Source organism: Myxine glutinosa, chromosome 4 (assembly GCF_964187855.1).
Source record: "Myxine glutinosa chromosome 4, kmMyxGlut1.1, whole genome shotgun sequence".
Classification (NCBI taxonomy): domain Eukaryota; kingdom Metazoa; phylum Chordata; class Myxini; order Myxiniformes; family Myxinidae; genus Myxine; species Myxine glutinosa.
Genome location: NC_136264.1, coordinates 136,816,484 through 136,839,621, shown reverse-complemented (window position 1 = coordinate 136,839,621; position 23,138 = coordinate 136,816,484). Strand labels below are relative to the sequence as shown.

At 48.5% G+C, this 23,138-nt stretch overlaps 3 protein-coding genes across 3 annotated transcripts in view; 2 read left to right on the top strand and 1 right to left on the bottom strand.

Moving 5' to 3' along the window:
• LOC137425297 (uncharacterized) overlaps window positions 1-7,981 on the bottom strand; it is a 96,215-nt gene extending 88,234 nt beyond the window's left edge. The window contains exon 1 of the mRNA XM_078776499.1: window positions 7,840-7,981. The gene's annotated coding sequence lies outside the window, so the exon portion shown is untranslated. The remainder of the gene's footprint in view (window positions 1-7,839) is intronic.
• The window catches only part of GNB1L (G protein subunit beta 1 like), a 567,228-nt gene that overhangs the window by 418,921 nt on the left and 125,169 nt on the right, over window positions 1-23,138 (top strand). The gene's annotated exons all lie outside the window — the stretch shown is intronic.
• The window catches only part of TRMT2A (tRNA methyltransferase 2A), a 72,022-nt gene continuing 57,508 nt past the window's right edge, over window positions 8,625-23,138 (top strand). The window contains exons 1-5 of the mRNA XM_068114676.2: window positions 8,625-9,057; window positions 11,925-12,080; window positions 12,190-12,521; window positions 12,642-12,750; window positions 21,952-22,130. Coding sequence (XP_067970777.2) covers window positions 8,797-9,057; window positions 11,925-12,080; window positions 12,190-12,521; window positions 12,642-12,750; window positions 21,952-22,130 — 1,037 coding nt within the window. The 5' untranslated portion in view covers window positions 8,625-8,796. The remainder of the gene's footprint in view (window positions 9,058-11,924; window positions 12,081-12,189; window positions 12,522-12,641; window positions 12,751-21,951; window positions 22,131-23,138) is intronic.

The following is a 23,138-nucleotide window of genomic DNA, read 5'->3' as shown; positions in this document are numbered from 1 at the left end:
CCATGCCGCCTTTCCTCTGGTCAGTTTTACCTTGGCTATCCATATTTTCCTAACAGCTGGATCTTGTGGGAAAATATCTGCTTCCTCACTCCATCTTTGGATTTATTGCTACAACCAGCAACAACACATCTAGCCGGCATTCTGAGTACTCTTTCAGACTTCAGAGCTTATGTAGGCCGCACGTAAGCACAAGTCCTGCAGCTAAAGTATCAAGATGACATGAGGTCATGTACTACATGACGTAATCACATCGCCAGTTTGGGGGGCGTGGCCAATCTAGCTTAAAAGAACATCAAAAACAGAAAAGCAAGCTTATTAATAGAGCTTCGTAAGCGAACCCCTATGCCAATTGCATGTATATGTAAATCCATTCAAAATTTCACTTTCATTTCAAATTTCCCAAAAAAAAAATCCCCATTCCCTTGGGAACAAAATTTCATGTCATTTGAAATGTCCCTTCCATGATCCGCCATCTTGTCCCTTCCATGATCCGCCATCTTGTCCCTTCCATGATCCGCCATCTTGCTCACGTGATCTTGCTTTGGTCTGGCGTGACCGATAAATTATTTTCACCTGGTGATTAAAATCAATAAATTACAATACAGTACTGTCCAGAACGGATTTTGATTTCGAAACCGCTCATCATTTACGCCAGCTACACTGACTTCATTTAAGCCAGGTACACCGATTTCAGTACGTCCCTGCCAGTCGGACCGACGTACCTGGTCCAGTCGACTAGAAGTCTAGACTATATAATATAGTAGGTACGTGACTATCGGATGCTGAGTAGTGCGTTGCTGTGGCACCAATAACTTGTCTGCCAGCGATCTTGGCTGTCTGCACAGCCCTCTATTACTATCGCTGCAGAGATCGTATTTGTTTTTCTTCGATGAACCGGAAATACTTATGATAGTTCAGATTTTCCCCTTTGACCTCGTCTTCCAACCTTTGTTTTCCGACTTCGAGAAGTAGGTGAATTTATTGCGTTTGGGTTGTCAAAACCATTCACTGATTTTGGCGAAGGTAAGTTTATATCGTAACCAATTTATTGTGTTAGTGTGGTGCAATGCACACACAACTCGTTTGCCAAGAAGGTAGGCCACCACGCGTTGAACAAAACCAAACACTTTATTCGATGCTCGCACGTCAGCACTGGGCGGGCTCGATTTTCGAACCCGCGTATATGTCCCGAGGCCACGCCTTGCCCTCGGGCGTGGCCGGTCAGCCGAAAGGCGGGGCATGTATTACAGTTCAACCCTGAGCCTCATGACTCCTTTGCTCCGGGCGTGGCCCGGCCCGAGCCTTGCTTCCACGTCCGGTCGCTCGCGTCACCCACTGGTGCGCGGAATTATGACCCGCTGGCATTGTGTCCGCCACATTAGCTTGTATATTTATCCACATCTAGTTTTAATATTTAGTTAATTTGAGCACCGAAACCTTGTTTTTGTCGATAATAATAAAACGTGTCATGGATGGAAATTCCAAAATATGTCGTCGCGGTGCATCGTGCGCTCACAGCTCATGCATCTCATGCATGTCATGACATGCATGCAATCACACGTTTGTGTTGTTAATTGGTCTTCACTCTCCTCCTCCCCACCCACCCACTCCTCACTCCCCAAACTCACTCCTCCTCCCCATCCACCCACCCCTCACTCCCCCCCCCCCACCCCCCACCACTCACTCCCCCCCCCACCCACCCACTCCTCACTCCTCCCCCCCCACCCACTCCTCACTCCTCCCCCCCCCACCCACCCACTCCTCACTCCAACCCACCCCTCACTCCTCACCCCCCACCCACCCACCCACTCCTCACTCCAACCCACTCCTCACTCCCCCCCCCACCTACCCACTCCTCACTCCTCCCCCACACCCACCCACCCCTCACTCCCCCCACCCATGCCTCACTCCCCCCCCCCCACCCACCCCTCACTCCCCCCACCCACGCCTCACTCCCCCCCCACCCACCCCTCACTCCCCCACACCCACCCCTTCCTCCCACCTCCTCCTCCCCACTGCTTACCCCCACCACTGCTTACCTCCCCTCCCTCCCACCATTCTCCTCCCCCTCAATGCTTATCACCCCCTTCCTCCCACCCTCCCCCCACTGCCTGCCACCCCTTCCTCCCCCCTCCTCCCCCTGACTACCACCCCTTCCTACCCCCCCTCCCACCCCCCACTGCCTAGCCACTCCTCACTCCCACCCTCACCCCACTGCCTAACCACTCCCCACTCCCACTCCCCCACCCCCTTACCTAACAACTCCTCACTCCCTCCCCCCCCACCCCACTGCCTAACCACTCCTCACTCCCACCCCACCCCACTGCCTAACCACTCCTCACTCCCACCCTCCCCCACCCCACTGCCTAACCACTCCTCACTCCCTCCCCCCCACCCCACTGCCGAACCACTCCTCACTCCCTCCCCCCCCACCCCACTGCCTAACCACTCCTCACTCCCTCCCCTCACCCCACTGCCTAACCACTCCCCACTCCCACTCCCCCACCCCCTTACCTAACCACTCCTCACTCCCTCCCCCCCACCCCACTGCCTAACCACTCCTCACTCCCACCCCACTCCACTGCCTAACCACTCCTCACTCCCACCCTCCCCCACCCCACTGCCTAACCACTTCTCACTCCCTCCCCCCCACCCCACTGCCGAACCACTCCTCACTCCCTCCCCCCCACCCCACTGCCTAACCACTCCTCACTCCCACCCTACCCCACCCACCCCCCACCCCACTGCCTAAGCACTCCTCACTCCCTATCCACTCCTCACTCCCTCCCCCCCACTGCCTAACCACGCCTCACCCCCCTCCCCCACTGCCTCACCACGCCTCCCACAATTGTTTGTTAATTGAAGGCAAGTTTATATCGTTATGAAACAAATTTAATGTATTGTGGCGGGCACAAGGGACAATAATTCCGCGCACCAGTGGGTGGCGTGAGCGTCCAGGCGGGGAACGAAAACGCATGCCCCGCCTTTCGACCGATCGGCCACGCCCGGGGGCAAGGCGTGGCCTCGGGACAGATATGCGGGCTCTAAGCTCGAGCCCGCCCAGTGCTGAAGTGCGAGATCTTAATAAAGACTCTTTGTTTGTACCAACGCGTTGTGGCCTACCTCTCTGGCTATCGAGTCGTGTGTGCACAGCACCACACTGGTGACCCCGATTGGTTCAGCCGATGCTGACCCCCGAACGCGCCATGGCTACCAACGCCGTCGCCGTCAAACTCCCGGAGTTTTGGGAAGCACAAGCCGACGTTTGGTTTGTGCAGGCCGAAGCTCAATTTCAGCTCCGAGGCATCACGGCAGACGAGACCCGGTACTACCACGTGGTCACCGCCCTCGGGCCCGGCACTGCCGCCCGAGTCGTGTCCATCCTTCGGCGCCCGCTAGGCGACAACAAGTACGAGGCGCTCAAACATCTCCTCCTCGCCACGTTCGGGCTCACGGAGATCGAACGGGCCGACCGCCTCCTGGACCTTCCTGCCCTCGGCGACACACGACCATCCGTCCGGATGGATTTCATGCTGTCGCTGCTTGGAAACCAGCGCCCGGATTTCTTGTTCCGCGCACTTTTCCTCCACCAGCTACCGATACAGGTGCGCCTCGCGATGGCCGGTTCCAAAATCATGGAACCCTGCGCCCTGGCCGGAGAGGCCGACAAGTTTTTCGCGGCCTGCGACACGCGGTCGGTTTACGGTGCTGCCGTAGTGGATCCCGGGGCAGGGCCTACAGCGCCCCCGGCTTCCCTCGTGGCCGCTGCTGCGCCCCGCCCACTACCGCCACCACCACGGCTGCCACGGCCGTCACCGCTGCAAACCTGGTGCTACTACCACGCCAGGTTCGGCCACAAGGCTAAAACGTGTCGCCCGCCGTGCTCTTTTGACGGGCCGGGAAACGACAGGGCCGGCGCTCATTAGCGGCCCTGAGCGTCGGCCATTCCGGCAGCCTCCTGCTCATCAAGGACACCTTGTCCGGGCGCCGTTTCCTTTGCGACACAGGAGCGCAGGTAAGCGGCCTCCCTGCCTCCGCGTCCGACAAGCAAGCCACGGGCCGGGGCCCCGCTTTGCTTGCCGCCAACGGTACACCCATCCGCACATTCGGGAAGCGTTGCCTCTCACTGTGGTTCGGAGGGCAGCGCTTTCAATGGTCGTTCGTCACCGCCAGCGTGCCAATGGCCCTGCTCGGTGCGGATTTCCTATGTGCGCATGGTTTGTTGGTCGACGTTAAGCGCAGACGTCTCGTCCAGGCCGAAACCTTCAGCTCGCTCGCTTGTTCGCTGAGCGGCTCGTTGAGCGGCTCATTGAGCGGCTCACCGAGCGGCTTGCCAAGCGGCTTGCTGAAAGGTTCCGTCCCGGCGAGTTTAGTTTGCACGCTTCCGGCCCCGGACGACTTTACCCGCCTCCTAGCCAGTTTCCCGGCCCTCACGCGGCCCACCTTCTCAGCGGTGGCCGTTAAACACGGAGTGGAGCACCATATACCCACGGTCGGGCCGCCGGTCTACGCCCGGGCAGGCCGACTCGAACCCACGTAGCTCGCCGTGGCGAAGGGCGGAGTTCGCCACGCTGGAACGGCTGGGTATCGTGCGGCGCTCAAACAGCGCTTGGGCCTCTCCGCTGCACATTGTGCGGAAGCCCGGCGGAGGATGGCGGCCGTGCGGTGACTACCGCCGGCTCAATGATGCCACCACCCCCGACCGCTACCCGGTCCCGCATATCCAGGACTTTTCCGCCCGGTTGGCAAACACGACCGTGTTTTCCAAGGTGGACCTTATCCGAGGCTACCACCAGGTCCCCGTACAACCGGGCGATGTCCCGAAGACGGCCGTCATCACCCCTTTCGGCCTCTCCGAGTTCCTGCGAATGCCTTTCGGGTTAAAGAATGCGGCCCAGGCGTTCCAACGGCTTATGGACAGCGTCTTGCGCGACTTACCTTTCCTCTATGTCTACCTGGACGACATCCTAGTCGCTAGCGCGTCCCGGGAGGAGCACCTGCTCCACCTCCGCACGCTTATCGAACGCCTGGGCCAGCACGGCCTAATCATCAACCCCGCAAAGTGCCGTTTGGGCGTCACCACCATCATCCTCTTGGGGCACCGCATCACCAGGCACGGGGCCGTCCCTTTACCGGCCAAGGTAGAGGCGGTCAAGGATATCCCGCGACCCCGCACGATCAAGGGGCTCCAGGAGTTCCTGGGCATGGTAAATTTTTACCACCGCTTCGTGCCCCACGTCGCCCAGCTCCTCCACCCCCTGCACGAGGCCCTCCGGGGCAAGCCGGGCAAAAGTGACATCACCTGGTCGGAGCCAATGGCCGCGGCGTTTGCGGGCGCAAAGCTGGCCCTGGCCAACGCCACCATGCTGGCGCACCCGGCGCCCAATGCACCGATCGCCCTCACCACCGACGCGTCGGACTACGCGGTGGGTGCTTTGCACGAGCAGTGGGTGCGTGGTGCTTGGCAGCCGCTGGCGTTTTTTAGCCGGCAGCTTCGCCCACACGAACGCCGCTACAGCACCTTCGACCGCGAGCTGCTCGGGCTCCACCTGGCGGTCCGACACTTCCGCCATCTGCTGGAGGGTCGCCCGTTCACGGCTTTCTTCGACCACAAGCCCCTTGTGTTCGCGATGGCCAAGGTCGCCGAGCTATGGTCGGCACGGTAGCAGCGTCACTACTCTGCCGTGTCCGAGTATACGACGGACATCCGCCACATGGCGGGTAAAGACAACCCGGTGGCGGATTGCCTTTCCCGGTCCGTCGCGCACATGGTCCACCTCGGGATCGACTATGCCCGGATGGCGGAGGACCAGACTGCCGACCCCGGCGTCCAGGCCTTGCGGACCGCCGTCACGGGCCTCCGCGTCACCGAGGTGCCGTTCAACGCCGCGGGTGCGGCTCTCCTGTGCGACGTCTCCCTCGGCCGGCCTCGCCCCATCGTGCCCGCTGGCTGGCAGCGCCCAGTGTTCGACGCCATCCAAGGCCTGTCCCACCCGGGCACGAAGGCCTCCCAGAAGCTCGTCGCGGCGAAGTTCGTCTGGCATGGCTTCAGGAAGGACGTCCGCGACTGGGCCAGGACGTGCCTCGCGTGCCAGCGCGCAAAGGTCCACCGCCACACCCAGGCCCCGTTGGCCCCGTTTGCGGTACCCGAGCGTCGGTTTGACCACATGCACGTCGACTTGGTGGGACCTCTGCCCCCCTCGCGGGGGTTCACCCACCTCCTCACCATGGTGGACCGCACCACACGGTGGCCGGAGGCCGTCCCATTGGCGGCGACGTCTGCGGCTGATGTGGCGCAGGCCTTCATCGCCACTTGTGTTGCTCAGTTCGGTGCCCCCTCGGACATCTCGTCCGACCGCGGCCCCCAGTTCACCTCGGAGCTCTGGGGCACGGTGGCGCAAGGGCTCGGCGTAAAACTACACCGCACCACGGCCTACCACCCCCAGGCCAATGGCCTGTGCGAGCGCTTTCATCGCTCGATGAAGGCCGCGCTCCGGGCCAGCCTCCGCGACGGCAGCTGGGCCGACAGGCTCCCCTGGATCCTGCTGGGCCTCAGGGCGGCGCCCAAGGACGACCTGCACGCGTCCTCGGCGGAGCTGGTCTTCGGGCAACCACTGCGGGTACCGGGCGAATTTATCCCCGACTCCACGGCTCCTTGGTCCGCGGCGCAACAGCGGTCCACCCTGCAGGAGACCGCCCGGAAGTTCGCCCTGGTGCCGACGGCACACCATGGTTTCCCGTCTTCCCACGTCGCCCCGGAGCTTCGCACGGCGGAGTACGTCTTCGTCCGGCACGACGCCCACCGGGCACCGCTGCGGCCCCCGTACGACGGGCCCTTCCGCGTGCTGGAGACCGGGGACAAATATTTCACCGTCGACATCGGCGGTGCCCCGGATCGTATCTCCGTGGACCGCCTCAAGCTGGCCCACCTCGATCTCGACCATCTTCCGCAAGCAGCTCTGCCTCCGCGTCGAGGCCGCCCCCCGGCGGTCGGACCCACGGCACCCCCCAGCCCTGCTACCCCCCAGCCCTGCACGCATCGCCAGGGGGCGTTTCGGCCGGGTCATCCGGCTTCCCCGCAAACTCACCCTTCAGGTGCGCGGGAATTCTGGGGGGGGCGCGTGTGGCGGGCACAAGGGACAATAATTCCGCGCACCAGTGGGTGGCGCGAGCGTCCAGGCGGGGAATGAAAACGCATGCCCCGCCTTTCGACCGATCGGCCACGCCCGGGGGCAAGGCGTGGCCTCGGGACAGATATGCGGGCTCTAAGCTCGAGCCTGCCCAGTGCTGAAGTGCGACCTCTTAATAAAGACTCTTTGTTTGTACCAACGCGTTGTGGCCTACCTCTCTGGCAATCGAGTCGTGTGTGCACAGCACCACAGTATTAGTTCATATATTTATCCACATCGTTTTAATATTTAGTTAATTTGAGCACCGAAATCTTGTGTTTGACCATAATTTTTAAAAAAAGGTCACACATTTTTCCTTTGTTTCCATTTATTACAAAGGACCAAAATTGCGCGTAATTGGTAAATGTCAAAATGCTTTAACTCTCTTAATATTAGACCTAGGACAATGATCTGGGTATCATTTTAATGGTATTTTCATGCTCTTTCCAATGGTAGGCCTACCAGTTGCGAAGGAGTTCCTTGTTTTTGAATTTTTTTTGTCACGTACCTAGTATATAGCCTACAGTAGGTAAGTCCTGCATTCTATCCCAATCTATCCATTCAATAAAATTAATTTGAATTTTAATTCTAAGCCCAAGATCAAACAACCTAGCCTAGCTAGGCCTAGGCCTACAGATGTTTGCGAGGGCTGCGTACTCGATCGACTGACCATTGTCTTGTCTTGTCGAAGTCGCTCTCACTCTTCGCAATCGCAATGCGTATTCATATTGATGTCCCTTTTTCTCCTTTTTCAAGCCGTTATATCTACTTATTGTAAGAAATCGATATTGAAATACGTTATGTCGTTATGTGATTAATTAAAGAAAAGATACCTATTTAAATAATGTTTGCAAATGGCGTACTCTTCATCTTCATTTATGTTCGACACGATTTAGCAACGAGGAGGTCCATGTTGTTATCTCGTTTCTTCTTCTCACATTATTTAAGCATTCCCTCTTTTATTTTGTCTTCTTGCTTTCTCTTTCAAAATGTCCCCGACAATGACAAAAGAAGATGTAATTATCCTGGATCACATTAGGCGATGTATTGTCATGTGCCCGTTATCCTTTCTGGTTTCCCTTTCACTTTTTAATCTGCGTTTATTTCATTCTCCAACAAGTGAAATGTTATTAGACCACAGTCTTTTCATTTAAGTTAGATCTAAGATTAACTTCAATCCAATGTGTAAATCAACAGTTGTCAGATTTATTTAATAATTTTGTTTTTCGACTTTCAATTTATCTCCCTTTTATTTGATCAGTTATGCTACCACTTTATTTGAAATGTAGTAAAATGACATTGCTCTTGACTAAATAGGGTTTATTGAAGGTTAATAGTTAGAGCGGTGTATGGACAAACAGCGTTATTAAAAGTGATTTGCTAGTTGCAAATTCCATTCAGTCTGATCCTGTCTTCAGAGTATATTTTATGACATGCACCAATAATTAGCCTATTACAACAAATTTAAGAGACGATGTAATAACTCTTACCTTCCTCTGCCTTTTCCCCCGTCTATGAAACGCTCAACCACGTTATTTCGATTTTCCAATGCCAGAGCCCGATTCATACAGTATGATGTTTTGAGGTATTCTTGATGAGAACCTGAGTACACAGTTATATCATAAGGATGGAGAATACGTTGATGGCGGTTGAATTTGATGCCAAACAGGGAAATGCAGAAGTACACACAACTGCTGCAATATCGGATTCGCGAAGAGAGATGCAGGAGGTGAAAGTGAGAGAGGACGTGGAAATGTCCGACCAAAGAGATGAGAAAAATCGTTCGAAGGAATTATACGAATACGTTAACGATTGCCCCTTCACTTCTGAAATTTACAAAATTGAGATTTGTGGTTTGCCGAGACGGTGCAGCTTTACTGAGCTCAAGGTGAGAGGCATGTAAAATGTGGTAGTGTGTTAATGTGGAATGAGCTAGTGTGTTCATCTGCCATGAACTAGTGTGTTAATGTGGAAAGAGCTTGTGTGCGTGTGGAATGAGCTAGTGTGTTAATGTGGAAAGAGCTAGTGTGCGTGTGGAATGAGCTCGTGTGTTCATGTGGAATGAGCTCGTGTGTTCATGTGGAATGAGCTAATGGTAATGAGTAGTGTGTTCATGTGGAATGAGCTAGTGTGTTCATGTGGAATGAGCTAGTGTATTCATGTGGAATGAGCTCATGTGGAATGAGCTAGTGTGTCCATGTGGAATGAGCTCGTGTATTCATGTGGAATGAGCTAGTGTGTTCATGTGGAATGAGCTAGTGTGTTCATGTGGAATGAGCTAGTGTATTCATGTGGAATGAGCTCATGTGTCCATGTGGAATGAGCTCGTGTGTTAATGTGGAATGAGCTAGTGTATTCATGTGGAATGAGCTCATGTGGAATGAGCTAGTGTGTCCATGTGGAATGAGCTCGTGTATTCATGTGGAATGAGCTAGTGTGTTCATGTGGAATGAGCTAGTGTGTCCATGTGGAATGAGCTCGTGTATTCATGTGGAATGAGCTAGTGTGTTCATGTGCAATTAGCTAGTGTATTCATGTGGAATGAGCTAGTGTGTTCATGTGGAATGAGCTCGTGTGTTAATGTGCAATGAGCTAGTGTGTTAATGTGCAATGAGCTAGTGTGTTAATGTGCAATGAGCTAGTGTGTTCATGTGGAATGAGCTAGTGTGTTCATGTGCAATGTGCTCTTGTGTTCATGTGGAAAGAGCACGTGTATTGTGCAATTAGCTGGTGTGTTCATGTGGAATGAGCTAGTGTATTCATGTGGAATGAGCTAGTGTGTTCATGTGCAATGTGCTCTTGTGTTCATGTGGAAAGAGCACGTGTATTGTGCAATTAGCTGGTGTGTTCATGTGGAATGAGCTAGTGTGTTCATGTGGAATGAGCTGGTGTGTTCATGTGCAATTAGATAGTGTATTCATGTGGAATGAGCTAGTGTGTTAATGTGGAATGAACTCGTGTGTTCATGTGGATGAGCTAGTGTGTTCATGTGCAATTAGCTCGTGTGTTCATGTGGAATGAGCTAGTGTGTTCATGTGGAATGAGCTCGTGTGTTCATGTGGAATGAGCTAGTGTGTTAATGTGGAGTGAGCTCGTGTGTTAATGTGGAATGATCTAGTGTGTTAATGTGGAGTGAGCTCGTGTGTTAATGTGGAGTGAGCTCGTGTGTTAATGTGGAATGACCTCGTGTGTTAATGTGGAATGACCTCGTGTGTTAATGTGGAATGACCTCGTGTGTTAATGTGGAATGAGCTGGTGTGCCAATGTGCAATGAGCTGGTGTGTTGATGTGGAATGATCTAGTGTGTTAATGTGGAATGAGTTAGTGTGTTAATGTGGAATGAGCTAGTGTGTTAATGTGGAATGAGCTAGTGTGTTAATGTGGAGTGAGCTGGTGTGTTAATGTGGAATGATCTAGTGTGTTAATGTGGAGTGAGCTTGTGTGTTAATGTGGAGTGAGCTAGTGTGTTAATGTGGAGTGAGCTAGTGTGTTAATGTGGAGTGAGCTAGTGTGTTAATGTGGAGTGAGCTAGTGTGTTAATGTGGAATGACCTCGTGTGTTAATGTGGAATGAGCTCATGTGTTAATGTGGAATGACCTCGTGTGTTAATGTGGAATGAGCTCATGTGTTAATGTGGAATGAGCTCGTGTGTGGTTTGTCCAACCTGCCCCCCATCACCTTCATCCCATTTGCCCCCCCCCACCCCCCATCACCATCATCCCACTTGCCCCCCCCCCACCCCCATCACCATCATCCCACTTGCCCCCCCCCACCCCCATCACCATCATCCCACTTGCCCCCCCCCCCCCACCCCCCATCACCATCATCCCACTTGACCTCCCCCCAACACATTCATTCCACATGTCCCTCTCCCCAACACCTACATCACACTTGTCCTCTACACACCAACCATCCCCTTCTACTCACCAACACTGTCACCCGACCTGCCTCTCATCCCCAATGCGTTAATCCCACCTACTTCCCATAGCCCAACACCTTAATTCCACATGTTCCTCTTCCCAACACCTGCATTCTACCTGTCCCCTACACCCAGCCACCCCATCCACACTGTCACCTGACCTGCCTCCCACCACCCAATGCCTTCATCCCACCTATTTCCCTTCATCTAACCTGTTCCCTCCTGGTGTTGGGCTAGCGGCTAGGGTGCCAGCTTAGGATCCTAGGATCCTGGTTTCGAATCCCGGTCGATCGCTGAATTAACGCCAGGGGGGTTGACTCAGCCTGTCATCCTTCCGAGGTCGGCAAATTGAGTACCAGTTCACTGGTAATTCCCTGTTTGTCGTAAAAAGGCGACAAAAAGGGTTGGCGGCAGGAAGGGCATCCGGCCAAAAAAAAGGGCATTGCTTCAAAAAGGGGACCAAAAAACAACAACAACCACGGTCCCCGAAAAAGGCCAACCCCCGCCTGCGGGGAAAAATGGCCTCTAAAAGGTGGTTTTAACCTGTTCCCTCCCCTTACTTACCTCATGCCACCTTTTCATTTCCACTTCCATCTTCTCTTCACCTCCCCCGCACTCCAACTACACCTTCATCCCCACTCCTTCATTCCACTTGTCCCCCATCGTCTTCCACCCCACATTCCCCCCCCCCCCCTCCCCTTGCACCTCCTCCAACGCTGCCCTCTCCATGTTTCTCATTCCCTACACCATCTCTGCCCAGCTGTTTCAAGTGCCCTCCCACATACCTCCCCTTGCCCCTTCAATGAAAATCTTCTACCTACCCATGCCTTCCGAAGAAATTCCTTGGACGGCTGAATCTTCATCCTCGGAAAGTGAAGCTGTTTTCCCATCATTCCTTTGCCTTTGTAACGTTTCCCAGTGAAGCAGAACGAGGACATGCTCTGAAGGCCTTGAAAGAACTCACCTGGAAGGGATGCGCTCTAAGGGTCAAGGTTATCTTTCTATTTCTTTCTCCTGATGTGTCATTCAACCATCAATCGGTCATAATATCAACCAACATGAACTAACTGTGTTCTTTCACTCCTGTACACACACCCATAGGTAGCAAAACCCAGGATTGATCCTTTGGTTAAGAAGAGTCAATCACAAGAATGTGGGCTGGGAGAGACCCACCTGAAGCGAAAAGAGTTGGAAGCAGAGGCTGATCAAGTGGAGCAGTTTGGAGCTGAGACAAAGAAGCAGAGAATCGACGAGGCAGAAAAAAACGATGTTCAGGAAAATCGAGCTGAGGGTGAAGAACTACTCGGAGGTGATGTTGTTAGCATAGAGGAGCGGGTTATGGATGCTGTGACTCCTTTCTGGCGCGATTCTTATGCAGTGCAGCTGGAGAGGAAAGGAACGGAGATGTGCCGAGTTTTGCGACGACTGGGCAGGTAGGGATAGTCATTCCTTCACTGTCGTCGTCCATGTTTATTGTCTCGACATATAAATTATCACATTTTGTTCAATTGTTTTCGAGCTAGCCAACTTGTGGTTGTCATGTCAATCCCCAGGGATATGTGGGCACAGAATTCAAATCTCTGTCACTGGTTGGCTGCCCAGAAACGCCAGCATGGTGGCCTGCCTTGCCCTTTCCTGGGAGTAAAGGCCTCTCCAGAGCTGGTGAGCTGCAGGAGCCTTGATAGCTCCTTAAAACATTTTGTTATGCTGATAGGTGAAGATGCACTTTTTCAGGTCCGTCCACCCAAGACCAAAGATGATCTTTACATTATGTTGCTCTCGAGTTGACAGATATGGCTGTGAATCCCAAGGAAGGAAATTGACAAACTTTTCAGGGAAAATAATGTATGCACTATGCAGTAATAACATTGTTGTTTTAGTTACACAAAACAACATCTCAGGTGGAACTCCAGGGTTTGCATCACCTCTGATTTGCATCCTTAAATGTTTGTTTGGGCATTGCTGAGAATTAGTGGGTGTTGAGTGAAAAGTGCACATATCATGTTGGAACCTCAAAAATATTGTACCTTCATCACACCTTTCACCAGAAGAATGATCGTTAATTGTCAAATTTTAATCATAATGATAATAATAATATAATTTTACTCACCAAATTTAATCTCTGTTAAATCTCTGAGGGGGATCCGCCTCACTCCTCGAGGCCGAGGAGTTGGTATTCATCATGTTGCTAGTACAAGATTCAAGTATTCAAATGTTTCAAAAAAATTATTTGGACGTCATCACACTTCTCCACTGCGTAGACCTAGGGATCATTCGCATTTCATTGATGACGAGTCGACGACAACGACGACAACAGTGCCTGGCTGCGTCTGCACTGGCAAGGTTCACAGACGGAAGTGGTATCATGAAAATTAATGTACTCTCTGTATGTGCCGTCACGCGTGTGTGAAAAAAGCTGCGTGATGTGTGACGTAAAGGTCATAGCAGATATCTGCGCAGCAGACTGAGAAAAATCTTCAGGAAATTTAAACTAAAAGTTGAAGGTCGAGTACTTTTGGACTTGCCCGAATTATCGTATATTTGCCCATTTTTGCAATTACTAATTGTACATAATACAAGGTCTGAAATAATCGTATAAACACAATAATTATATCGTACGTCTGGCAACACTGCTAGAAATACCCCCATGGGTGAGTAATACTCCTCCCTCTGACGGGGGCCAGCAAAGCAGTTGCACAATGCCACATGTACAGTGCAAAATTGCAAGTTATCTCCACAGCTGACTTGTAATACCCTCTGCCACCACCAGGTGGTGCTATATGGTACACATTTACATTGAGATTTTACGTCGTCCCCTCCTCCAAAACTCCCCTCTACGATGATTTTTTTTTTTTAAGCCAAGCATCTTCCTGGGCACACCCAAAGTACAACCACCAAATTTCAACTCATTCAGTTCAGCGATTTAGGAGTGCAGACAAGTGGTTGTAAAAAACAAATGCACAAGCCAAATTATATAAGAGTAAAACCTCAATTTAATGGACTGTTAGGGGGTCCGTAAATTCCAAAAGTCCGTTAAATTTAATGATTATTTTGGAATGGTAATAAACGCCCTACCATGCATAATGGACATTATTAAACAGTTATAAAGTACATGTATGTAATAAAAACACTCAAGTTAGAAATAAACATAAGAAAACAAGAATGCAATATAAAATAAATAAGTGTATACAGTACTTTACGGTACTCAGAATTTGTGGTTGATTGAAGAGGGTTTTGCCGTGATAGATAGCGGTGACTCAGAGTACTTTTATGACACTGAGGAGGTGAATGCTCCCGTGACCTCTTAGGAGAAGGTTGAGGTGAAGGTGAATCAGCACCGTTGTCGAGGTTTCACTGTACATCTAATATATAAAGCTCATTCTAACCACTGACTGACACTGACCGATATTGATGTTCAGTACCTTCCGGGTGATGTAGAAAGCTGAAATTTTGCATGCCAATGGACATTGGAGCCGATAAACTGGGAAAAATCAGACACCACAGAACAGTCACAAAGCATCTGTAATTGAAAATGTACGTAAAAGACCGTAAAAACGTTCATTTAAAATAAAAGAAAACAATCAATATCTAACATTTGAAAATTGGAATTTGCCATTACTGTAAACTGTAAAATGAAAACCTCAAATCAATATCTGGCATTTTAAAATTCGAATTTCTATAACTATAAACTGTGTAAATAAAAACCTCAATCAATATCTCGCATTTGAAAATTGGAATTTACCATTACTGTAAACTGAAGTAAAACCTCAATCAATATTGAGCATTTAAAAATTGGAATTTTCATAGCTGTAACCTGTGAAATAAAAACCTCAATCACTATCTAGCAGGAGGTCGATAATGCTTGCCCGTAATTTTAAAGCTTTTATTCATTATGTTACAATGCTTCTATTTATTATGTTAATTTATTAATAATAAGCATATAATTTATTATGTTGCAAATTATTGCTTACAATGCACCAGCATACCCCACTAGTATATACAGGGTGAGCCAGAAATATGGTTATTTTTAACACTTGTGTAAAGGTAATAAAAAGTTGTATTTCAAAACAAATTTTTACAAGAAAGTGAAGTACATAACATGCCATTTATTTGTGGAAAAGAACATCTCGGAGATGCGCACCATTTCGTCTGACACATTCCTCCAATCTTGGACACCAATTATTCATGACGTTCTGCAACATGGCCACGTCAATATCATTGATTTTGCGTCTGTTTTCCTTAAGTTCATGAAGAGTTTGTGGATGGTTAACATACACTTTGTCCTTTAGATATGACCACAAGAAATAATCACATGCAGTCAAATCGGGTGACCTCGCTGGCCATGGAATATCGCCGTTTCTGGAAATGACATGCTTTGGAAAGAGCACCCTTACAGTAGTCATGGACACTCTGGCGGTGTGGGAGGTTGCACCATCTTGCTGAAACCACATCATTGGGCTCACTTCTGCAAATCTGTTTAATTCTCTGGAGAGGCTGTTAGAAACCATATCGGTATATCGAGCTACAGTAACAGTGACGCCATTTCCGTTATTGTTCTCAAAGAAGTAAGGCCTTATGATGCCAAACGACTAAAGTGCACACCACACTGTGACTTTGGGACTGTGTAAGGGTTTCGTGTGCATTTCTCTTGGGTTTTCGGCTGCCTAAAAAGGAGTATTTTGCTTGTTGACAAAGCCACGCAGATGAAAATGTGCTTCATCAGACATGAACAAATTGTTAGCAATGTTTTGGTTTTCATTTTCGTCCATAATGAAAGCATTCCCTCAGAAAAAATTATTGCGGGCAATCTCTTCATCTTGGCTTAATTCCTGGACAGTTTTAATTTTATAGGAATAAAAGTTTAAATCCTTATGCAATATGCGGCATAGTGACGTGTGAGAAATTATTAAGGCTGATGCATGCTTTCGGCTGGAGTGATGTGGATTTCTCAAAACGGACTCCCTTACACGCTCAATGTTTTGTGCCGTTCTTACTGATTTGGGTGCTCCCGGCAGTTTCTATTTTACAGTTGAACCGGTCCTCTCAAACTTCTGAACCCATAACCTGATAGCATGAACAGACGGCACATTTCCATGACGTTGAATATTGAAATGGAGTTTGAGTTGATGTTGTGCAGCAGTTGCACTATCATTATTCTTGTAAAAAGCTTTGATAGTGAAAGCGCGTTCTTCACCCGACCAGTTCCACATGGTCACTCAAGTGTTCTGCCTGCAAAAAAAAAACTAAATTGGTAAAAAATAAAACAAATAAAAATGCATGTTATGTACTTCAATATCATGAATGAATTTATTTTGAAATAATTTTTTTTAATTTCCTTCACACGAATTTCAAAAATGACTTTCTGGCTCACCCTATATGGTATTGTTACGTTTGTGGAGGTAGAGGATGACATTCCATAGTACAGATAGGATTGTATAGGTATAGCATGGACCATGTCCGAGTAGGAGACATCTCAATGTATGTAAGTATGGAAAACTGTTAGCTTAAGATTGCTTACATGTCACCACACAGGGGGTGGTGTTGTGTTAACTAGGTAGTGTCTAAAGCTAGTTTCTCCCAGTATGTGATTGCCCCCTGTGACCTTTTCCTACGTTTTTATTCACAACTACAACAACAATGGTCCCCTGCAAGTCGAACGTTCTCGATCAGCATGTAAACCCCGCCCACTAACTGAGTAAGGAAAAAGGCCATGCCCCGAAGCTCGTCATTGGTCAAGCAAGACCATGGGGCGATTCGACGGAGCTCGGCGATTGGACAGAGCGACGTCACGCGGAAGGTTCGAGCAGGAACAACAACAAACAACAACATGCATTTTAAAAGGCCATTTTCCCTGCTAGAGCGGGGGTTAGCCTTGCGGTCCCCATGACAATCTTCTCCATTTTGCCCTATTTTCTGCATCTCTCCTTGTTAATTGGAGGTACCCCTTGCCCGCATTTCTTCTTCCACCATCTTTAGCCAAGTCTTTCTCGGTCTTCCCCGTCTTCTACTTCCTTCTACATTAATTTCCATCACTCTTCTCAACCAGTCACTTTCATCCTTCCTCAACACATGACCAAACCATCTCAACCTGTTCCTCTTCACAGCATCAATCACAGGCTCTATTCCCATCATCTTTCACAATTCATCATTCATCTCGACAACCAGGAAGGTTCGAGCAGGAGAAAAAAAATAATCGCTGAGTCTCTTTCTCTTGGTTTTGTGCTGGCCGAACAAGAAGCTCGCCTTTTTTTGGAAGGCAATGCCATTTGGTGTGCGTGGACCTGGTGCTGAGAGAGAGCGGTGTTGGCAATTACGATCTTGAGGAGGAGGTGTTGGCAGCAGTTTGTGGGGCTCTTGGTGCTTCGGACGGAATGGAGAGCGAAAGAGGACCGCCCGCACGAATTACCTCATGTTTGTGGCATGGTGAAGTGCGACTCCACGCCATATTTGCACTTCCCACGCGGTGGCTCAGAGTTCTTATGACCACCAAGCTCCGAACAGTCCTCGTCCAGACCGAAGCTAAGTGTCCGCATAAAGGGGGGATTTTATCTTTCCCCACGTCTGTTTTTAGCCACGTCGCAGACGCTGCTCATAGAGTGCCCTCTGCTGTTGTTCCTGTTCTTCTTCTTCTTCTTCTTGTTCTTGTTCTTGCAGAGAAGACAAAACCTCAAAGCTCCACCCATTCTGGGAACCATAGCTCCACCCATTGTATTGTGGAAGAGGCTTCATATAAACAAATATCCACCATTTTATTAACTCGCATAGCTTTGAGGCCTGTTTTGTAGGCCCGTGGTGTCTTGCTCTCTCACACAGTTTTCTTTCAAATCAAATTCGATATATAATTTCATTTTTCACAGTCGCTAACATAGTTTTAGACTCCGTTGAAAAAAAACGTGAAGAAAATCCGATGAAAGTTGCCCTTTATAGAACGAAATGAATTCTCAAAGGCCTGTAACTTCAAGTCCATTGAGATATATATTTTTTAAATCGTGGCATGGTCAGTCATACACCGTCCGAAATAACAGACGGGAAAATGCCGAGATATATATATTTTCTTTAAATCGCGGCATGGTCAGTCATACACCGCCTGAAATAACAGACGGGAAAATGCCGAGATATATTAAAAATTCGTCCATTTGATGACAATCGTCACGATGAAATATTTAATTTATACGTCGTCACAATAATGTGGAGAGGAGCATAGCTTCGCTTCGTTCACGTGTCGCCACACACGGGAAATTGCCGAGATATATATATTTTAAATCGCGGCATGGTCAGTCATACACCGCCTGAAATAACAGACGGGAAAATGCCGAGATATATTAAAAATTCGTCGCCACACACGGGAAATTGCCGAGATATATTTTCACTTTGCACAAAAATAACATCAAGTAATCGAATCAATAGGAATGTCCTGTGCCTATAACATCGACGTTATAGGCACAGCTGCATCTAGGCATTGTGTAACATCGACGCGGCTTTTGTTTTAATTAAAACTTTTTGTACTTGTTGAGTCTGCGTGTGGAGGTACCTCAATTCGAATTGTAGATTTACCTCAGCATTCGTTTTTCCTCCATGTATTACTTTCATTAAATAATTATTGTGGCATTTTTACTTGCAAAATCGAAGATTTTTTTTCAAGTATATTGGTCGGTTGTGTTTGTTATTCTGTCTGTTTGTCACTCGCCTACAAGTCACAATTCTAAACTGATCGTCATAAAACTTCACCAAGCTGTAGAGGTCATCACAATTGAGAAGCCTATTGATTTTGAGGTCAAAGGTCAAAGGTCACCTGAAGGTCAAATTTCTAAAATCGCCATTTTTCATTTGAAAAAACCGTCAATTTACATCGGATTGACTTGAAAATTGAACAGCATTTGCACATTGAGTCACTAAATTGGGAAACCAACTATTTTTGAGGTCAAAAGGTCAACTCTAAGTCAAACTTCTAAAATCATCAATTTTCATCTGACAAATCGTCACTTTTCATTCAATTGACCCGAGCTTTGATCAAGATCGTCAATTTTAATCTTGATGAGATAGACAATTTGCTGGATCAATGGCAAGCTTTTTTGGGGGGTGGGGGGGGGGGTGTATTTTGCAATTATCGTGCTCTGCATGACGTCTTCTTGTTTATTTGTTGTCGTGTTTCTTTGTTCGTGGGTTTTGGGAATCAACCCATGTGCTTCGTGCAGGTAAGCACTTTCCTTCCCCCGCGCACGACGGACCAACCGCCAGTTTTGACTACGTGCCTCGGAAATTAAGTACCGTTTCGGCTATTCGTCACCCAGCGGTGTTAACCGCAGGGGCTGACAACAACAAAACAAAACATGCATTTTAAAGGCCATTTTCCCTACTAGAGCGGGGGTTAGCCTTGCGGTCCCCATGACAATCTTCTCCATTTTGCCCTATTTTCTGCATCTCTCCTTGTTAACCCCCTTGCCCACATTTCTTCTTCCACCATCTTTAGCCAAGTCTTTCTCGGTCTTCCCCGTCCTCTACTTCCTTCTACATTCATTCCCATCACTCTTCTCAACCAGTCACTTTCATCCTTCCTCAACACATGACCAAACCATCTCAACCTGTTCCTCTTCACAGCATCAATCACAGGCTCTATTCTCATCATCTTTCGCAATTCATCATTTGTCTTCCTCTCTCTCAACGATACTCCGCACATCCGTCGAACCATTCGCATTTCCACCCTTTCCAACCTTCGTTGCTGCTCTACGTTCATTACCCATGTCTCGCTCCCATAAATCATAACACTTCTCACACATGCAGCATACATCACCTTTCCCTTCAGCTTCAACGACACTCCCCTCATCATCAGCACGCCACTCAGTTCCCGAAACTTCTTCCATGCACATCTCACTCTGGCAACCGTTGCCGAGTCTGATCCACCTTCTCCATTCAGCATGCCTCCGAGGTAGCAAAATGTTTTCACACCTTCCAGCTTCACGCCGTCTCCAAGATCCAACTCAACATTTCCTCCATCTGCAGCTCCCTCTGTGCACACCTTACATTTGAATGTAGCTGCCACACTGGTTAATGACCCTCTAAAACCACTACATTTTTGATGAACCCACTCAGCGCACATTGTACATTGAATGGAGTTCACTCCGATACCCTTCCTACACACAGCACAGGGCGACTTCCCAGTTCTTTCCACCTCACCACATGCCTTACTACTTGCCATCACCTTCGTCTTTCCGATATTCACCTTCAGACCTTTTGTCTCCATACATTCCTTCCACTTGTTCATCTTTTCCTTCAGTCCATCCATACTTTCCGCCCACGGTAAACCCTCCTTTACGTTCTGAGCCAGCACCTCCATCACAGCTACAAATAGTAGTGGACTTAGTACCGACCCCTGATGCACTCCCACCTTCACCTAAAACTCACCACTGTTCCCGTCCTTCGTCCTTACATCTGTGCGCGCTCTTTTGTACATTGCCATCACTACTCTGATCAACCATTCCTCCACTCCTAACTTCCTCAATGCCCAAGTCAATACTTTGTGTGGAACCCTATCGAATGCTTTCTCCAGATCAACAAACCCAAGAAACAACTTCTTCCTCTTCTCCATGTACTTCTCCTGCAACTGCCTCACAATGAAAAGCGTGTCTGTCGTTCCTCTTCCTGGCATAAATCCAAACTGCATTTCGTCGATCTTCACTTTCTTCCTTATCCTCCTCTCCAACACCCTTTCCAATACCTTCATTCCATGCTCCAATAACTTTGTCGCTCGGTACGAGCCACACTCCAGAGGGTCACCTTTCCCCTTGTATAGAGGGACGAGGGTACTCAGTTCCCAATCCACTGGAATGCGGCCTTCTTTCACCACCAGATTACAGATCTCTGTCATTCTCTTCACACCCCAACTTCCTGCTGCCTTCAACATATCTCCCACAACTCCCGTCGGCCCTCCCGCTTTTCTACTCTTCATTGCTTTTATCGCTTCCTCAACTTCCTTCTCAGTTATCTTCTCTGCCGGTCCTAAAACTGGGTTACTCTCTATGTTGCCATCCCATTCATTCTCTGTATTCAACAGCATTTCCATATATCTTTTCCATCTTCCTTTAATTCCATCTGGGTCGACAACGATTTGTCCCACTTCATCCTTCAAGCAACTCACCCCCATCACATCACACCTCTCTTTCGCTATCTGCTTTGCAATCCTGAATACTGCTTTCTGACCCTCTTCCGAATCCAAGCATTCTCCGAACATTTTCCTGCATGCCTCCTGCGCCTTTGCTACCTCTTTCTTTGCAGCCTTCCTGGCTGCCTTATAACTTTCATGCTCTGCTGTTTCTTTCTGCTCCTTTCATGCTCCCTTCAGCAGGGGCTGACAGGGCAATATATATAGCCGAATGCAATTATTGACGTTGGAGGTGAATCGGCACCGAGAAATCGAGATTTTACTGTACTTTAGTATGATCATATAGTACTAGCAGGGACCTGTGGAACTTCTGTGCAATGTAAAATGGGACTTCAAGTCCTCAATTAAATTCCCTGTGGGAGTCTATGTCTATGTCAATGGGATGGAGATTGGAGGTCATGTTCTAAACTCTAAAGGATGGGGGTATACATAGAGCCATGCGACTCTGCATGTGCCATTCAAACTCAGAGGAAGAGGAAGCATAAATGAAGTTAAGATTTGGACCATATACATGTTAAGTTGTAGTGATAAAAAGGTGTGTGGAAGGTGGTATTATATCTAATTGAGTTATTTGGTATTGTTAATGATAGACTAATCCACAGGTTTAAACTTGAATCCATTTTATTCTTAGCTCTAAGTTTACTGAAGTATCAGATGTACATTGATACTTGATATTTGCTTTATGCCATCCTCCTCTTTCCCAGGATGGTTATCGTAACAAGTGTGAGTTCAATGTCGGAATGGGGGAGAATGGCGAAGTGGAGGTGGGTTTCAGGCTTGGGGCATATCGTAATGGTTCTTGCACTGTGGGCCCTGTCACCTCTTCGCGACATGTCTCAAATGTCATGAAGCAAGCTGCTGCAGTTCTGAAAGAGTTCTTCAGGTAAAACATTGGCTTTATCTTGAGTGGTCACGAGGCTAAATTTACTTGAACCCGAGGTCTAGACTACGGCATGGAAATTTTTAATAGGAATTTATGATTAATATGCATTTCATAAATTGCCACACATGTACGCGCACGATACCAGTCCACACCACCTAAACAGGGTCTAAGGCACTGTGAAGAGCTCTCACACAAATTATGCACACACATGCAGACAGACCCAGACCACACTGGACTTTATTTCAGACAAAACAGTTGCTGAGCATTGGGGAAGTGACGTAACTTTCCCCAGGCCCTCTGGTTATCGGCAACACCATCGTATGAGGTCGCTTACTTTTCTCATCACAGTCAGCAGATGGGCAATTTAGTCTGAAAATCATTGAACAACTAGAGCGTTCATAGAACACCTTATCTTTCTCAGTCTTGAATAAAAGGACAGAGAAAGGGTTTTTTCAGCTGTTGCTTTGCATTTTGCACTAAACAGATGGTGAGAGGCACTGCCATATTTGTCTGAATGCTGGATCACAGTTATTCTGCCCTCAGGGCATAGACAGGATAAATATTTCTTTTCCAAGTACTGCTAAACGGAAGGTTCATGAAAGTGCCAAGAAGACCATTTGTGTTCTACAATGTTCAAGTATATAATTCAATTGAAATAAAATTAAGCTTTAAATGCTGTAGAAAAAAGAAAAAAAATTCAGACTTTTACCACCGTTGTTGCACCGTCATTTACACCACCTTATTTAACACATTACGTAAGGTATTGGTGCCTGTTTGTGTTGTTTATAATTATAATGTCCCTAAAAACAGTAAGTTTCAGGTTTGGTATGATTTTCAATTTTCTTTGACTGCCAGGCAGACAGACCAAAAACAATTACCATAATCTGCGATCGGGACGAGATTCCGTACAATTTGCCAAATTAAGAGCCAAAGTACTGCTAAGCTGCATGTTTGTGTTCCAATTCATGTTCTACAATGTTCAAAATGTAAATTTCAATTGAGATTAAG